Source organism: Colobus angolensis, unplaced genomic scaffold, assembly GCF_000951035.1.
Source record: "Colobus angolensis palliatus isolate OR3802 unplaced genomic scaffold, Cang.pa_1.0 Scaffold93, whole genome shotgun sequence".
Classification (NCBI taxonomy): domain Eukaryota; kingdom Metazoa; phylum Chordata; class Mammalia; order Primates; family Cercopithecidae; genus Colobus; species Colobus angolensis.
Window position 1 is genome coordinate 2,452,684 of NW_012123265.1, and position 18,544 is coordinate 2,471,227.

Consider the following 18,544-nt stretch of genomic DNA (forward strand, 5'->3'; position numbering starts at 1 on the left):
GCCATAGTTCCCAGGCCCAGGGTAGGCCCCACCTGTAGGCTGAACCACCCTTTTCCCCTGCTCTCTTCTCCAAGCCCAGTTCCAGCCTTCTGGGCTTTCTTCCACCTGGATTTCCAGGGCAAGTGCACATGGCACTGTCATAGCTGCAGTGTGGACACACCAGTGTCAGGCAGGGCCACAGCCAGAGGGTGTTGGAGCAGAGGGTCAGGAGTGTACCAGGCCACGTAGGAAAGGCATTTTGCTTTTTTATTTTCTGTAAAACTCTGTAAATAAAATACAAAATCAAGGGATGTGGCTGGGCAGAGGCAGGGTGGCCAAGCCCTGGACACTGATATGTGGCAAGGGATGTGCTGAGCCTAGGCTGGGAGGCACTTGACTGCAGGCACTGACTCTCCAACCCCAGGGGCAACAGAAGAATATATTAGATTTTCATTGCTAGGAATCTGTGGGGGAGGGGTATCTGGAGCCAGCCCTTACCCTCCCTGCCAGTGCCTGGTGAGCCCTGAAAGTAGGGGGAAGGGGCGCCAGGAACCCGTGGGTGAATAGTTTAGAATGCTGTGCTCGCCATGCTGCCAGGCCCAAAGATGCGGGGCAGGGCGTCCAGGGACTCCTCTAGCCGTCGATGGGCAGACTGTCCCTCTTCTCCTGCAATGAGTGAGGATGGGGTCAGGGGTGGCCCTAGCCCCATCCCACTCTCCCACCCCTGGCACCATCTCTCCTACCCCCATCAGCCAAGATGTTCCAGAACTCCACCCATCTCTCCCACCCCCCAGCCTCACCACACTGCTGGAGGCTCTGCTGGGCAGCTTCCCTCACAGCTTCTGTGTCAGTTTGGCAGAGGTACACCAGGGGCTCAATGCCCTCGGGAGCCTGTCAGGGGAGGGAGCATTGAGGTGGGCCCAGGGGAGCAGATGGGAGGGGCTCAGGGGTGGGGGTGCCGGAAGGGGACAGAGGGGTGGGAGGGTTGGCAGGGGTCACCTTGATGCAGCCTAGAGCCAGGCAGCCAGCCACTCGAGTCTGCACATCCTCATCCTCCAGCTGGTCCAGAAAGCACAGGAGGGCCTATGGAAGGGTGGGAGGACAGACTTAGCCAGATGCTGGGAGCCCAGGACTCCAGCCCTTGCCCTCAAGGGAGCCCTGTCCGACTCACCCTCTCCCGGAAGGCAGGACCCAGTGACAGGCTCCGGAGCTGGGTGCTGACAGCAGCCATGACCTTGTTGTTGCCGTGGACGAGCAGGGAGCTGAGGGCCCGCAGCCCATCCCTTCGCAGACGCCCCTCGGGCGCCAATCTCAGGGCCTTCAGCACAATAGCCTGGTCATCTGAGTTCAGATTCCGCACCAGTAACACTGAAAAAAGGGGATATGGTGGGTGGATAGGCAAGGTGACAGGGTGAGGAGCTCCCGCTGGTGGACTCATGTCCTCAGATCCAAAGAGTCAGGCCACTTTGTGATCGGGGCCACCGCCTCACCCTCCTCGGCAGTCTCGGTCACGTAGGCCTCCATGGTGGGGCTGTCCAAGGTTTCCACAAAACTCCAGAACTGGAAGACCGTGAGCTGCTCTCCAGGCCCTGGGTGGGGCCTTCTAGGCAGCTTCTGCCCCAGGGCATCCTCCAGGAACTTCACACACACTGCAGGAGGCAGTAGCATGGGCCTCAGAGTTTGGGTGAACACAGGTTTTTTTTTTTTTTTTTTTTTTGAGATGGAGTCTCGCTCTGTCACCCAGGCTGGAGTGCAGTGGCGCAATCTCGGCTCACTGCAAGCTCTGCCTCCCGGGTTTACGCCATTCTCCTGCCTCAGCCTCCCGAGTAGCTGGGACTGCAGGTGCCCGCCATCTCGCCCGGCTAGTTTTTTGTAGTTTTTAGTAGAGATGGGGTTCCACCGTGTAGGCCAGGATGGTCTCGATCTCCTGACCTTGTGATCCACCCGTCTCGGCCTCCCAAAGTGCTGGGATTACAGGCTTGAGCCACCGCGCCCGGCCTGAACACAGGTTTTTAGAGGGGAGAGATGCTCCTATCCCAGGCTCAGGTCCAGGGGCCCTCTGTTCAAACCCCACCCATCTGGGTCCTTCTGCTTTAAGGCCCAAGTCTTTGCTGGTCTCCTCAGTGCCCAGTTCATTTATCTGTGTGGACTGACCTGGCTTCCCCGAGCTTCCTGTCACTGGGAATCTGAGCAAGGGTGGAAGGAGGAGGCAGCCTACTCACCAGCCTCAGCCAAGCCTGGCTGGCGCAGGGAGAGGCGGGCACCATACTGGTTGCAGAAGGTGAGAAGCACCCGTTCCACTGGGCAGAGGAAGCAGCTGAGTCTCTCTGTGCACTGGTCCCAGAAGGTCAGGAAGCCAGGCCGAGAGGCCGAGAACTGCACCACTGTGAGGGCGTGAGGGAAACTGTCAGCAATAGAGCAGGCGGGTGAGTAGAGAGCATGCAGATGGTGGTAGGCTGAGGCAGGAACTTCAAGGCAGATGGCAGAGCCCCAACCCACTGGGCCTTTACCTTCCTGGGCAGAGCTGGCCGGGATCTCCCACCGCCTGCTGAACTCGCATACTGCCTCCAGCACTCGGGCTTCCCGCAGCAGCCGCTCCAGGGCCCATGCCTCCTGGCATCGCAGAGGCCCAAATGTGCCCAGTTTCTGGAGAATATGGGTGGCCACGTAGCTCAGGCATCTGGGTAGGGCCTGGGAGGATCGTGCTCAGGGACAAGTCCCTCCCCACTGGGGGAGGTTGGGGCTACAGAGTTGGAAGATACTCCACTCAGCAAGGGCCAGATGCCAAGGGCCCTGGGGCACTGGGTGTGGCACTCAGAGGAGGTATAGAGGACCAGGATTGAAGGACAGGACTCCCTGGGGTTAGGGGTTACAAGGGAAGGGTGGGGAAACACCATCAGCCTCACCAGCAGGAGGCGACTGCAGTGGTACAGGTGCCGGACCAAGGCAGTGTCCAGAGCTGGACACCCCGTGCTGAGGGGGCGGGCACTGGGCGAGTCTATGCTGTCCTCAGCCCCAGCCTCTGGGCTGCTTGGAGGCCTGAGGGAAAAATGGGGTCAACCACCCCAGAGGCACACATCACCACCTGGTCACCAGCGTTTATTTTTATTATGCTTCCCCCATCCCAGAAAGGAAGAAGATGATGCACTGACAGCAGACAGTGGGGTAAGTTCGTGGAGGATTTCTAGGAGGAAGGGGCTGGGATCAGCAGGTGGTAGAAGGGATTTCTGGAGTCAGTCTGCTCCGTGCTACCTCCAGCTGGGACCACTGGGGATGGCGTGGGTAGGAGTAGGCTGCAGGCGGGATGGTTTATGACAAGTGGACTGCAAAGGGTGCAGGGCATGGGGCTATAGCCTGGGCAACAGCAGAGGGAGGAGGGACCTGGCACAACTCTCAACTGGGAACCAGCAAAGGCCACTCCAGGACTGACAGTTGAGGGGCCAGGGCCTCTGGGAGAGTTGGGGTCAACAAGGAGTGGGGCAGTGCTGGGGTCCCAGAGTGAACTGCGAGGCACTGAGAGAGCTTCTTCAAAGGGCAGGTCCAAGGTGAGGCCAAGGGGAAGAGGAGGGGCTGGAGGCACCCAAGCTGATGGGGACTGGAAGAGGAGGAAGACATTGCAGAGATGAGGAGGGCGGTCAGAAGCACTGGGGGGGATACATAGGGTTGGAGACATGCGCATGAAGGACATTGGGGGTGGACACAGGTGCACCTGCCAGCAACTCACTCCTCATGTGCTCCACCTGACCCTGCCTCACCCGTCCTCCCCTTTGACTTTCTCCCAATTCACCTGTTCCACCTTTCTCTGGTCCTACCTCACCTTTTCCCTCTCACGGAGCCTCACGTCCACCTTGCCTAGCCCCCTCACCTGTCCCCAGGAACATCATTGTCTTCATCTTCGTCTTCATTGAGGAAGCTGAAGCTCTCCAAGGCATGCTCCACAGTGATGCTGAGACTGGAGGCCCGGCTGCGAGTCAGACCTTGTCTCTGCTGAGGTTGTGAAGGGTGTCAGAGCAGCTGCTGCCCACTGGCTGCCCTCCCTGGTTGCCCTAGCCTAGCCCAGCCCAGCCCTCCTCACCATGAGCAGACTCTCTAGTCGGGTCACTTCCTGCTCCAGGCCCTGCAGCTCAGGAAACTGGCCACGGTAGTCATCCAGGGCAGCCATTAGGGCCCCCAGTGCCTCCTCCAGGATCTTGTCCCCAGACCCTCCGGCTGCCCCTGGGACTGGGGTCTGGACAGCCATGGCCAGGCTAAGGTCTGAATGCTGGGGTGCAGGGGTTGGGGGTGACGGAGTGGGGCTTAGACTCTGAACCACAGACGCTGGGGGATCTGGGGCAGGGCTTGTGAGGGGTTTCCTACTGGAATGGGCAGGACTTGGGTGGGAGGTGCTGGGGGCTATAGAGTCTGCCTGAGTGCAGGAATTGGAGGCTGGGGGACTACAGGGAAGGGAGTCGGTGCCTGGGAGGGTGGGGTCTGAGCGTTTGGAGGTGCTGGAGAGGGTAGCAAGTTCTGGAGAAGTGGAAGGACTTACATTTATAAGGGTGGGGCTTGTGGCAGTCTGGACTAGGCCCATAGCACTGGGGTTAGGACTTGTAGTGGTGGGAGGTGACATCCTGGTTTTATGAGTGGGACTTGTAGGTGTGTGGGTGGGACTTATAGTGGTAGGAGTTGACATCCTGGTTTTATGGGTGGGACTTGTGGGGGTATGGGTGGGGCTTGGCACGGTATGGGTGTGGCTTGTGGTAGTCTGGACTGGGCCTATGATATTGACAGTAGGGCCTGTAGTAGTAAGGGTAGAGATTATGAGCTTGTGGGTAGAGCCTTTAGTAGTGTGAGTGGGGGGGCTTTGAATGGCACTACAGGTGGAGCCTGTAGTGGTGTGAGTGGGGCCTGGCAGTTCTGAAGGGCCAGAGTCTGTGGCCTTATGAACTGAGTCTAGGTGTGCAGATGGGGCAGCGTCTGTAGATGTGGGGACAGAGCCTGTTGTACCAAGGGTGGAGCTTGTGGTAGAGTGGCCAGGGTCCAGGGTAGGAGGAACAGGACTGGGGTGCTCTCCATGGGTGGGAGCTGGGTGTGTAGGTGGGCTAGGTCCCCAGGCTAGGCTTTCTGGGCCAATGGCCTCCACTGAAGCCTCAGCCAAGGCAGCGTCTACACTAGCCTCACTGATGTGGCTAAGAGTCCGACTGTAGGGTGCATGCCCATTTGCCAGGACTGGGGCCACGGCCCCCTCCTCATCCAGGGGACCAGAGCTGGGGGTCTCAGGCCTACGGAAGGCAACTTGGATGGGAAGGAGCTCAGGCTGCTGCACCAGGGGCCTAGGGGCTGATGAGTGGCGGGCAGTGCCTGAGAGCTGTGGGCTGGATGAGTCGTCTGAAGATTCGGATGACAGGGACCATGCTGTCCCATTCTCCAGCTCCTCCTGCCGTCGCAGCATGTTCTGAGAAAGAGGAAAGGGCATGTCAGAACCACCCCCAGGGAGCCTCTGGGGGATGGCAAGGCCTGGACCTGGGCTATGACTCACATAGAAGGCCTGTTCCCGAAGTGACGGTGTGTCCGGTGGGCTCTGGCTATAGGTGGAGAAGCGCTTGGTGACTGTGGAGGCCTTGTTGACAGAAGAAGCAGCTGAGGGCTGGTCATCCTTGTCGAAGGGGCTGGGAAGGGAAGAGGCTGTTGGCAGGTGCCACAGCCCTCGTGGCCCTCCCCCAAGCCCCTCAGCCCCACCAACCTCCATGTGACTTCCAGGCTGAGCTTGATGGTGCCAAGGTCATTGATATCCACAGCCACAACCTGGGGCAGGGCGGCAAACAGGTCCTTGGTCTCACAAGAGACACTGCCCACAACCACATGGTTGGCCAGGCCCTTCAGTTCTGTCACCTGTAGCCAAGAGTGCATGGTGGGGTCACAAGGGTGCAGGGGCTATGAGATCATGGGCAATCTGAGGTCTGAATTTGCACAGAACTTATAAAATGGTCATGGGAGGCTGAGGAGGGAGGATCACTTAAGGCCAGGAGTTCAAAACCAGCCTAGGCAACATGGCAAGACTGTCTCAAAAAAAAAAAAAAAAAAATTTAGCCAGGCATGGTGGTGCACCTGTAGTCCCAGCTACTTGGGAGGCTGAAGTGGGAGGATGGGTTGAGCCCAGGAGTTTGAGGCTGCAGTGAGGTATGATTGCACTGCTGTACTCCAGCCTGGGTGACAGAGTGAGACCTGCCATCTCCTAGATAGATAGATAGATAGATAGATAGATAGATAGATAGATAGATAGATAGATAGATAGATGCTCATGGAGCCATGGATGCTTGAAGCAGCCTGGGAGCATGGGAATCACAGAGGTCTGCATGGTAGGGTCACTGAGGTTATGAGGTCACAGCCTCATGGGAGCTTAGGAGGCCAAATATTCACAGGGTCAGAAGATCATGAGGAGGTCACAGGGTCAGGAGGCCATGATGTCCTAAGAGTCACAAAGATTGTTTCTCTGAGGGCCACAGAGATCATGAAAGTCATGGTATATCTTCACAGGGCTATGGAGCCATGAGGGGATTACAGGAGTAAGGGACTCAGGGTAATGGGGGTCACAAGGGGTTCACAGGACCATGGTGGCCTGTTATCCTGGGCAGAGACATCACCTTGATAGACAGAAATTCCGTGAGCAGAGGGAGAAAGATGGTTTCTTCACTGTCCCACACCTGCTTTCCACTACCCTCAATTCGGCCCCGTAGTTTCCAGCGCTGACGCCCATATTTCATGCAGATCTGGGGGAACAGGCGGGATGAGGCAGCCTAGGTGTTGGGACCCTACCAACCCAGCCTTTCCCTGCACATTCTCATACCTCATATTGATCGCCTACACACAGCCTGGCGAAGCCAGCCAGCCCTGGGAGTTGGGGGAGAAGGGGAGAAGTTGGTGAGCCATATTGGAGGTCTTCAGCATACTCCCTCCGGCCCCCCGCCTGCCCCCACAACTCAGTACCTTTCATTCGGAGATGAAACTCGCCCAGCTGTGCCTCCAGCTCACTCTCCAGCAGACACATGCTCTGGGAGGGAGGGGCAGGGACAGGAGGGGGTCAAGAGCCAGCCACTAGCCCTGCCACACCCTGTGCCTCTGCCTTGTGGGCACCCATCCCTCACCTCTGTGTACTCGCGATGCCCCCGAGTGGCCTCTGCTAGGCTGTCCCGGGCCTCTCGGCTCCCCGGGGACCCAGTGGTATAGGCACGGACCATGTTGTAGGCACCATCCCGGAGACGGCGCTGGACACAGTATGCCTCATACAGCTCGTCGATCTGGAAAGGTGAGTGGGGTGACAGTAGGGGGACTGAGACTCACCTCTGGGTTTACTTACCTTTGGGGTTGCTCACCCTGGGCCTGCCACTGCCCTTCTTCTCCCTATGATATCCAACCCCCCACCCACCCTGCACACATGCTGCACTCATACCTTGCTGGCATGGAACTCCAGTCGTCGCAGGAAGCGTTCAATGGACTTGACTTGCTGGGGGAGAGGTGGGTCAGGAGGGGCCTGAAGCCCAGGGCCCTTACCCTCCCTGTGAGCCAATCCCTTCCAGTACCATTCCAAGCATACTCACCTTGTCCAGATCATACAGGAAGCCCTGCAGGGTGTGGGGAGAAGGGGCAAATATTTAGGAGGGATGAGGAGGACTCCAGCAGAGGCACTCAGACTCATCACAGCTCCCCTCTCTCACACCACAGTCCACAAGCACTCCCATCACAGTAGCAACTGATGCCCCTTCCTGCTGGCCTAGCCCTTGGTGGATGCTGGTAGCACAGATCTGGTCCCTTCAACCCCCTCCAGGACCTCTCCCCCTACCTCTTCCCTGGGATTCCTTTTCCTGCAGCCCCCTGGGGAGAGCTCTGTGCTTCCTTGGGCAAGGTTCCCTCTGCAGGGGAACTCCCACCAAGACCCGGCAGAAGTGTTCCCTCCTCTGGGAAGCCCGTCTTCCCAAGAAGCACCATGCAGCAGTACCACTGCTCAATACCAATGGCAGCAGAATCTCCTGCTGTCCATGTCTGTAGGGGTCCCACCTACCCCACTGGAAGCTCCTGGAGCAGGTACTGAGCCCCAAGCAGAAAGTATGCACAGCAAAGTTTGGGGATAGAAAAGCCCTCAGCCTTTCCTGATATCCCCTTTTCTACTCACACCTGAACCAGATCACTTCAGAAAATAACCCAGATATCACCCAGGGCTGGCCTTGCCCAGCCCCCCACACCAAAGAGGCAAAGGGCATCCCTACCTCCCGCCACTCACCAAGCGGGAATTCCTCTTGGACTCCCTTATCTGCCCCTGGAGTTTCTCCTGCTCCTGCTGGTGCACTTCCAAGTAGGCCCTGAGGAAAGGGGCGACCACAAGAATGAACTCGGCTCTCCAGCCTCATGCTGCCCAGGGTGCAGACAGCAGGGAGAGGGCATGGGGCTGGAGAAGGTTCCTGCTAGCAGGAGGCGGGCTTGGGGAGGGATCCCGGGACAGGGCTGGGAAGAGAGGAGCTGCTCACGTCAGGCCCCGCTTCAGCGCCGCATACACCAGGTCCAGCCGCTCGGGTTGCGGCACCTTGGCGGCTGGGTGAGCCACAGAAAACATCCTGGACACTCGGGAGAGCGCGGGGGGCTTCCGTGGGGGCCCCGGCGGGCTGAAGACCGGGAAGCTCCTGAGGGAGAGGCTGTCCTCAGAAAGAGGAGAGCAGGAGTCCCCCAGACCCTCACTATGCACCCCCAGATCCTCACTAGCGCCCAGTCCCAGCCCCATCTGACGCCCTTTGACCCCACCAACCCTGCGAGGCCGCGTACCTGGGCCCCCGCTCGTGGCTGCCGAGGACGCCTGCGAAGGACTGGCTCCTACTGACCCGGGCGCTGAGCAGGCGGCGCTGCGGCCGCACCGACAGGGACATCATAGAGTGAGTCCGCGCGGGGCTCCCTGCGGGGGATCGGGCGGGGGGGTGTCCAGTACCAGTCGCATCCCCGAAGCCCTCTCCCCACAGCTGGAATCCAGGGCTGGCGCAGGTCTTTCCTGTCGCTAGGCACAGCTGCCCCAGCGGGCTCCGGCCGGGTCCTCCTAGTCCCGCCGACCTGGGCGCTAATGACAGGCCAGCCGCAGGCGACTCGATCTTGGACTCAGCGTGGCCTCGGCTCGGCCCCCACTTCCTGCCGAGGTGCGGGCTCCGCCCGCCGCGGGGCAGGAAGGGGGGTCCGCGCGGACCCTCCTCTGGCTGGGAAGGGGCAGGAAAGAGGCGGCGCGCGGGAAGAATGTGCGGAAGCGCCTGTTTACCCGGGGGCGGGGCGGCCTCCCCAGCCCTGCCCCAGACGCCCCCCTCGCAGGCCACCCGGAGCTCGGGCGCCCCGACCCCGGGAGGCAGAGGAGGTCACGGGGCGGGGCAGGGCGCACGCTCGGAGCCCTGCGGAGCTGCCCGACAGGCCCATCCGGTGCGGGTTTGTTGCCTGCCCCCCGCCCGCCAGCGTGACCTGCTCCCCCCAGCCCCCACCGGCCCCGGCGTCCCGGCGCCCTCCCGGCCGGGGGATTCCCAGAGTCGAGCGCGATGCCGAGAAGGGCCCCGCCCCCTCCTCTTTCATGCGGCTCCCACCTGGAAACTGAGTCACGGACGTGCGCCTCCACCCCGGCCTCGGCGGGGCGAGCTTCTCGGCAGACCCCCACCCCGCTTCGGCGAAACACCCACTCCTGGCCCCCAAACCCGGCTTGCGCCCCCTGGGGCCAGTCCCTGAGCTTTCGCAGCCCCGAGCCGGGTCCTACCTCTCTTCTTGGTGTTCATGGTGGGTCTGGGACGGCCCCCGACCCGCGCTCGCCCACCGCGGACCCTGCAGCCCTGGCCACTTGGGGCCGCCCGGCTGGGCTCCCGGCTCGCTCCCAGCGGCTCTGGCTCGGCTTTGGCTCCTCCCGGCGCCGCCCCCCGCCCAGTTCCTGCCGCCTGACTCAGCCCGCCTGGATGGGGCGGAACCGGTGACTGGGGTTCCCCTCGGGGAGGGGACCGACGGGGGTGTGGGGGGGTCTTCTCGGCTGGGGTCAGTAATGTGCGTAAAGGGATTTGAGCATGGGGATGAATATGGAGGGATAGAATGAAGGCGCTAAGTGGAGGAAGTATCGGACATTAGAGTAGGGGCCTTAAAGAGTCGCTGTTGAGGCCGGGCGCAGTGGTTCACGCCTGTAATCCCAGCACTTTGGGAGGCCGAGGCGGGCGGATCACGAGGTCAGGAGTTCGAGACCAGCCCGGCCAACATGACAAACCCCCCATCTCTACTAAAAATACAAAAATTAGCCAGGCATGAAGGCGCACACCTGGAATCCCAGCTACTCAGGAGGCTGAGGCAGGAGAATCGCTTGAACCCGGGAGGTGGCGCCACTGCACTCCAGCCTGGGTGACAGAGTGATACTCCATCCCCCCCAAAAAGAGTTGCTGTTGAGTAGTGCTAAGGCTGAACACACAGAGAGCTGAGAGCTGGGGTTCTAAGTGTGAGAAGATGGATAGTAGGGGGCTGAAGATTGGAAGGATGGGCCAAGGGTGCTGATTGGAGGGGCTGTGCCAATGGAGGGCAGAGAGTTAGGGCACTGATCACCAGGGGACTGGGAGGCTGAGAAGAGAGGCTGAAAGTGTGGGACTAGATCCACCCCATAGTGTGTGCTGCTGCGCCAAGAGGGATGCAGAGAAGGAACTGGATGCAGAGTCCCACAGCCCCATGCACCACCCCACTTCTACTCCCACAGAGTGAGTGCTCAGTCTGAGCACTTCCCTCCTCCCAGGACCCAGGGGAAAGGATCAGGTCCGGCTGCCAGCCAGGGCCTCCTCCCTAGTCAAGCTGCATCCTAGGCTAATGTCCCATCCTTACTGCCCCCAGCTCACCTGGGCCTCTCAGGTTCTGCGTTCCCATCCTGATCCCCATCCCCAGTGTCTCTTTGTTTTCGATCTCGGCTCACTGCAACCTCCGCCTCTCAGATTTAAGCGATTCTCCTGCCTCAGGCTCCCAAGTAGCTGGTATTACAAGCACCCACCATTATGCCCAGCTAATGTTTGTGTTTTTAGTAGAGACAGGGTTTCACCATGCTGGCCAGGCTGGTCTCGAACTCCTGACCTCAAGTGATCAGCCTGCCTCATTCTCCCAAAGTGCTGGGATTACAGGCATGAGCCACCGCGCCCAGCCTATCTCTTCTTTGAATATCCCATGTCCACCTCTAGCCTGGATAGATGCCACCATGCCCATCCCTCCCCTGACCTTGGAGGGGCTGGATGCTCCCCCATCCCATAAACACTCTTGCTCCTTGAGGCTCAATTCTCCCATACTGTGCTTACTTTCTCCCCAAGAGTCTGGGTTGGGCCCACGGGTCTGCATTTCCACAAGTTCCCCCTCCCCCTGACAGATTCAGATGCAAGAGGTCCAGGGACCTCAGTTTGAGACATGTTATTCTCCCCTCCTCCTTGAAGCCGAAGCCTGGGTACCCTGCACCCTACACTGGTGACCTGTGCATCCCATGGATTGCCTGCCTAAAACTGGCCTCTCTGCTCCCTTCAGCCATCCCCAGCCTTATCACCCGCTTTTGGAATGCCCCTTTCCTAAACCACAACCACACTGATACAACCCTCAGGCTTTCCATCACCCCCACCTCACCTGCCTTTTACCTGAGACCTCTGGCCCCTTGAGCTCTCGCTCATTTATTCACCTGTTCACTGAATGGCAACCCTGTGCCAAGTATGTGCCCGTCACTGGAGATACAGCCCAGAATTTCACAGACACCACCCTGTGCAGAGTTCACACAGTCCGCCTCTGCTTTTTTTTTTCTGCCAGCTCCCTCCTACCTTCTCTTCCCTACCTTCCCTGCACAGCCTCCTCCCCAGCCTGGATTCACAGCCACCATCCCATCACTCGCCTGCTGCAAGTATCCTCAGCACTGCCTGCCTTTCTCCCAGCTGGTAGAAACCAGCCCTGGGGAACCCAACTCCTGGTCTTCTCTACACCTGCACACAGGTTGGCAGGAGTTGCCAGAGGTCTTGGCACAGCAGGCTGGCTGGAATCATAGAGCAATCCTCAACCTTGGCCAGGCCCTCACCACCCACCTGGCAAATCCTCAAGTGTGACTTTAGTCTTCTTTCTCCTTTTGGGGTGTTTCAGACTTTCTCCACAAGTCTCAGACAAGCTCAAGTCACTCCCACATGAAAAATAAAAACGGGCTGGGTGCAGTGGCTCATGCCTGTAATCCCAACACTTCAGGAGGCAGAGGGGGAGTGGATCATTTGAGGTCAGGAGTTCGAGACCAGCTTGGCCAACATGGTGAAACCCTACCTCTGCTAAAAATACAAAAATTAGCTGGGTGTGGTGGTGCGCACCTATAGTGCCAGCTACCTGGGAGGCTGAGGCAGGAGAATCGCTTGAACCTGGGATGCAGAGGCAGCATAGAGCTGATATTGTGCCACTGCACTCCAGGCTGGGTGACAGAGTGGGAGTCTGTCTCAAAAAAGAAAAAAAGAAAACCCTGGAAACTGTCCAGATACCTGTCAATGAATAATGGAATTACCACACAGCAAAAAGAATGAAAAATATACAGTGATATGCAACAATATGGGTGAATCTGAGAGCAAATCCAAGAGAGGACGAATGTATGATCCCCTTGATAATGAAGTTCAAAAGCAAGCAAAACCAATCTATGGTGATAGAAGTTAGCCTGGTAGTCTCCCTCCAGGTGTTGTGACTGAAGAGGCCACAAGGAGTCTTCCAGGATGCTGGTAATGTCCTATTTCCTGCTCTGGGTTAAATTTCCTGATCCTATATGAGTGTGTTCTCTTATGAAAATGTACAGAGTTGTACACTTAGGACATATACACTTTTTGTGTCCCTATTATATTTCAATGTAAAATTGGTTATAATTACAAAATGTTGGGCCAGTGGGGTGGCTCATGCCTGTAATCCCAGCACTTTGGGAGGCTGAGGCAGGTGGATCACTCGAGGCTAGGAGTTTGAGACCAGCCTGGCCAACATGGTGAAACCCTGACTCTATTAAAAATACAAAAATTAGCTAGGCGTGGTGGCACGGTCTGTAGTCCCAGCTACTTGGGAGGCTGAGGCGTGAGAATTGCTGAACCCAGGAGGCAGAGGCTTCAGTGAGCCGAGATCACACTGCACTACAACCTGGGTGACAGAGCAAGATTTTTTCTTCAAAAAAAAAAAAAAAATTACGAAAAAGAAATGACTCAGTCCAGTGCAGCGACTCATGCCTATAATCCTAGTACTTTGGGAGGCTGAGGCAGGTGGATCACCTGAAGTAAGGAGTTCGAGACCAGCCTGACCAACTTGGTGAAACCCCATCTCTACTAAAAAAAAAAAAAATACAAAATTAACCGGCATGGTGGTTCATGACTATAATCCCAATTACTCAGAAGGCTGAGGCAGGAGAATTGCTTGAACCTGGGAGGTGGAGGTTGCAGTGAGCCAAGATGGCACCATTACACTCCAGCCTGGGTGACAAGAGCAAAACTCTGTCTCAAAAAAAAAAAAAGACTGCCCTGTGGACCTTCTGTCTTTCTCCAGCTACCGAATTCCTTATTCCATCTCTCTCCTCTCCTTTCAAAGCCAAGTGTCTTAAAGAGATGTCTACCTGCATTTTCTCACTATACCCGCCTGCTTCTCTTCCCACCCTGGTCCAGTTTTTGTACCCACCATTCCCCTGACTAGTCTGGACAAGGTCACCAGTGACCTTCCTGTTGCTGAACCCAGTGCCCATGTTTCATCCTTATCCTGCTTGATCTCAGCAAAACTTTGGACTTTGTGGCTCCTCTCCTCTTCTTTAAGCCCTTCCTTCCCCTGAATTTCAACAGGCAATACGCTGGTTTTCTATCTACCTCTCTGGCTGCATATCTTACTTTCCCACAGAGGGCTCTTCTCTCCCCTCATCCCTGAAAGGGCCTTATCCTCCCCGCCCTTGGGCTGTGCACAGCTCCTGCAGCTCAATGCCATCTAAATGTTGCCAGCTTCCTTATCTCTCCTTCACCCAAGCCACTCTTCTGAGCACCAGGCCTCTGTATCCAACTGCCCACTTGCTGCCTCCCCAGATGCTGAGTGCACTGTCACAGTGCATGCTGGGTTTGAGGTTCCCAAACCAAATTCACCACTTTCCACCTGACTCTTCTCAGTCTCAACTTCTCCCTGATACCTCACCATCTATGTACCCCGTTGTTCAAGACAGAAACTAGGAGTCATCCTGGATGTCTCAGTTAGCCTCCATGGCCACTCAGTCATCCCCTCCTGCCAGGTCTGGCTCTTAAATCTCTCTGCAATCTGCCACCTCACCTGTACCCCTATAGCCAGAATTCAGGTCCAAGCCATCACCAACTCTCCCCTCAAGTCCTACAGCCGGGCTTCTGATGAGTTAGAACCTTCCGGAGGGGCTCCCTGTCTCCACTCTAACCTGCAATCATCCATTCGTTATTCAGTAACAACACTGACCTTAAAATTCTAGCCACTTGGCAGTGCCAAAAACTGTACTTTATTGAGAGCATTCTATATGCCCGGCATTGAGCTTAGCAAACATCATCTTATTTAATCCTGGCAACAGCCTTATGGGGGTAAGTCCTATTAGCCCCACTTCACACTTGAGAAACCTGAGGTTAACTGTGTGACCTTGGGCAAGACACTTACTCAGCCTTTTGGGCTTCAGACACCCATCTGTAAAAAGAGGACAATAATAATAATAACAACAGCTATTTACCAAGGCTGCTGGGAGGATGAAATGAGATCTCCTCTCATGAGGATGTCCCTCTATAGGAAGTGTTTGGGGAAGGGAGAATTGTATGTAGGGTAGGGATGTTGAGGTAGACTCACTACCTAACTTTTTTTTTTTTTTTGAGATGGAGTCTTGCTCTGTCACCCAGGCTGGAGTGCAGTGGCCGGATCTCAGCTCACGGCAAGGCACCCACCACCGTGCCCGGCTAGTTTTTTTGTATTTTTTAGTAGAGACGGGGTTTCACCGTGTTAGCCAGGATGGTCTCGATCTCCTGACCTCGTGATCCGCCCGTCTCGGCCTCCCAAAGTGCTGGGATTACAGGCTTGAGCCACTGCACCCGGCCTGTTTCTTTTTTTTTTTTTTTTTTAGACAAGGTCTCACTCTGTCACCCAGGTCTCAGTGCAGTGGTGCGTTCATAGCTCACTGCAGCCTTAAACTCCTAGGCTCAAGCGATCTTACTGCCTTAGCCTCCCAAGTAGCTGGAACCACAGGCATGTACCACCATGCTTAGCTAACATCTCACTGTGAACACACAACAAATACTAACTGCTGTTATTTTTAACAGTCACACAGCTGGTAAGTGGCAAGACCGAGATTCAAACCCAGGCTGTCTGACCCCAGGACTCTAAATCTTTAATATCACTCTGTTCAGACTGATGTGAAATAGCCACAGCCACTCTTGTCCCAGGGAGAAAGACTGGACTCTCTAACATGACCCACGAGGCCCTTCAGGATCTGTCCTGTCCCTCACATTCTTTCAACCACTCCTCCCCTCCCAGTCCCCTGCTTTCTCTGTTCCAGCAACTGAGACCCTCTCTCAGTACCTGCAAGGTTCTTCAGACTGTGACCAGCAGCACCCATCACTCCTTTTTTTTTTTTTGAGATGGATTCTCGCTCTGTTGCCCAGGCTGGAGTGCAGTGGCCAGATCTCAGCTCACTGCAAGTTCCGCCTCCCGGGTTCATGCTATTCTCCTGCCTCAGCCTCCGGAGTAGGTGGGACTACAGGCGCCCACCACCTCGCCGGCTAGTTTTTTTGTATTTTTTTAGTAGAGACGGGGTTTCACCGTGTTAGCCAGGACGGTCTCGATCTCCTGACCTCATGATCGGCCCGTCTCGGCCTCCCAAAGTGCTAGGATTACAGGCTTGAGCCACTGCGCCCGGCCACCCCCCATCACTCTTATTCCTTCTTCCCACTACTCAGCCCCAAGTCCCTCTCCTTCCTCAAGTCTACCCTATGACTTCTTCCTCCAGTAAGCAGGCCCTGGGTTGGTTCCCCCTTTTTGGCTTCCTCCCTCTGAACCCTAAGACCACATAACCCAGTTGTCAGTTCCCCTCTAGGGCCTGTCTTCCCACCAGACTGAATCTTGTGAGGCCTGGGGCATATCTGCTTGGCTTACTATAGCACTCTGGGGGCCCTGTAGCACCTGGGAGATGAAGGAGGGGGAGCAGTGGGGGAAACTGGGCTGCCTAGACACAGGAACAGCAGGTCCTGAGCTGTTTGTTGGTGGGGAGGATTTCAAGTCTGTGTCCACCCCAATTGCCCTACCCCACATACAATCCTCCCTCTCCCTTCCCACTGACTGATGGTATCATATACCATCAGCAAGTGGGGCTCTGCTCCCTGGGATGGTGCACGGTGGGGGTCCCCTGGGATTCTGGACTTGGAAAAGGCTGACTGTTCCATCAGTTTTCTCTCTCTGGTTGGCCCTCTGCTACCACCATCCCCCGAGTCCCATAGGAACCAGGATGTCTAACTGTTGATACAAATGACCCTCAGAATGTCCATCTGAGTGACCGCTTCAGGAGATGGGTGGGCAGGACTGCCCTTGCTGGGTAGGGAAAGAGCTGAACCCCTTGAGCTAAGGCAGAAGGGCCACCTCAACTGGTGGGGGACTGGCTGATAAGAGCCAGGGGACTCTCTGGGCTCATGTCAGCCCTATAGTCTGTTCCCAAGATGGGAAATAACCCAGATCCAAGGTTCCAAAGGGGCTTGCAGCACAGCCAGGTCAGCATGGCTGTGAGTGGAGCCCTGACCTGTGCACATGACCCCAGACCCTGCAGCCCCACTATACTTCCTACACACCAAGCCTGGCACACCCGGGTGCAGCGGAATATCCCACCACCTGGGCTGCCCAGCTCAGCACTGCGCCAGGCCAGCCGCCTCTCTGGGAGTCCCCAGGTCTAGCCCCGCTCCGCCCCGGGGCCACCCCAACGGAGGTAAACAGAGGCTAAAAATAACCTGGGCAAGGGGGGCTGCAAGGGAGAAGGGGGTCCCCTCTGAGCCTGCCCCTGTCTCCATGGCAACTGCCCCCAAACCTGGCGGCTGACGTCATCTCACAGCTGCCCAATTGTATAGGAGGGAGAGGGAGCGGCGCAGCCCCGGACCCCCCACCCCGGAACCGGGCGGAGGCTGTTGGGTGGCCTCACTTCCTGCCGGCCCCCTCCCTGGTCAGCTGGTTACATTCCCTGGCGGTGCGCTGGGAGCCGGGCGGCCTCCCCCGGCCGGGCCTGGTCAGGGCTGAGTGCGAGCAGCGGTGGCAGAGGGGCCGCCGTGACTCACTCGCGCCCTCCCCGCCCGCTTCTCCCCAGCAGAACCCAGCCCGGAGTCCTGAGTCCTCCGCTCACTCACACCCAAACCCAGATCCCTGGGACTGCTCACCTTGCTCCTCTCTCCCGCCCGCAGTCACAGGACCCAAGCTGGGGAGGGGGGTGGAAGAAGGAGCTATGCCAGTCCTCCTTGTCCCGCTGGAGTATTTTGTACCTCAGTCCCCAATTAACATCCCTCCCCTCCTAATACCACGGAGGTGGGTGTCTCAGGGGCAAGGACTCAGATCTAATCCCTGCTTCTCCCAAACCGGCTGTGTGACCTTGAGAATACTACTAACCTCTCTGGGCCTGTTTCTGCATCTGCCAGATGGTCATAACCCTCCTCAGAAGCTGTGCCTTGGCTGAATGCGGCAGGCCCAGGGCGCGGCCCCGCAGATGGCAGCCAGGGCACAAGGATTGTTACATGAGGCTGCGCACAGTAGGTGCTGGTGCGGCCAGCCTGGACACGCATTAGAACTGGCTGGGGAGGGTCGGTAGGGGAGGTGGAACTCAGGCCTCACCCTGGAGAGGAGGACAAAGGGTGCTGAAGCTGGATTGAATCCGACCTCTAGCCCTGGTGAGCAGCCCCTTGCCCAAACCAGTTCTGCAGAGTGCCCAGGCCCGGCTGTTGCAGGGACCTCGCGCCAGCCTCCATTTCCAGGGAAAAGCTCTATTCCCCCACCAGGACAATCCTCTCCGGCTTCGGCTACGCCAGGTTTGGGCGGAGAGCCCGGCTCCAGCCCAGGCTCGGTCACCTCGCGGCCGGCCACAAAGCCGCTTAGGCCGGCCCCTAGAGCTAGGAGGATTAGCTCAGCTCGTAGGCCTGCCAGCACCCTTCGTCGCCCCCTCCCCATTTCCAGCCCAGCCTCCCCTGCGGCGAAGGTAGCAAAGGCTCCCGGGGAGCGCGCGTGCCAGGGCCCAGGCTGAAGCCTTTAGCCCGCCCTCCGGCCTGGCCCACCCCAGCGCCCTGGGGCACCGGCTGCCAGGGCCTTGCCGTGGGAGGAAGGCGGCAGCGCCAGGCGCTGCAGGCCCAGAGGCGGCGGCTTTTGTGGGAGAAGTTCTCCGCGCCCGGGGCAGGCAGGAAAGACATGGCACGGTCGGGGTCGGATGGATGGGGTGAGGCGGGACAGAGCCGCAGATCCCGGACCCACCGGGCGGCGCCAGCAGAGGAGGCACCAGAACCTCCGCGCCTGCCCCCCGCCCGGCTTGCAACCCCGGAAACGGCGCGGACACTCACATGGCTGCGCTGGGCTG

At 57.9% G+C, this 18,544-nt stretch overlaps 1 protein-coding gene across 2 annotated transcripts; it reads right to left on the bottom strand.

Annotated features, from left to right (window-relative positions):
- Window positions 1-225: 225 nt before the first annotated feature.
- Window positions 226-18,470, bottom strand: FAM65A (family with sequence similarity 65, member A). 2 transcript variants are annotated; one of them, XM_011932051.1, is made up of 22 exons: window positions 17,590-18,470; window positions 8,773-8,899; window positions 8,481-8,633; window positions 8,237-8,315; window positions 7,557-7,580; window positions 7,409-7,462; window positions 7,104-7,256; window positions 6,946-7,009; window positions 6,806-6,849; window positions 6,603-6,728; window positions 5,702-5,850; window positions 5,498-5,627; window positions 4,055-5,413; window positions 3,845-3,966; window positions 2,886-3,018; window positions 2,490-2,625; window positions 2,202-2,363; window positions 1,470-1,628; window positions 1,151-1,347; window positions 979-1,062; window positions 780-870; window positions 226-645 (listed from the first exon to the last, which is right to left on the bottom strand). In XM_011932051.1, exons 1-22 carry the CDS (start codon window positions 17,624-17,626, stop codon window positions 548-550), a joined length of 3,681 nt encoding a protein of 1,226 aa, XP_011787441.1. In that variant the 5' UTR covers window positions 17,627-18,470; the 3' UTR covers window positions 226-547. The 2 variants fall into 2 exon arrangements, with proteins under 2 accessions (XP_011787441.1, XP_011787442.1); XM_011932052.1 differs by lacking the exon at window positions 17,590-18,470 and adding an exon at window positions 9,731-9,868.
- Window positions 18,471-18,544: the final 74 nt, after the last annotated feature.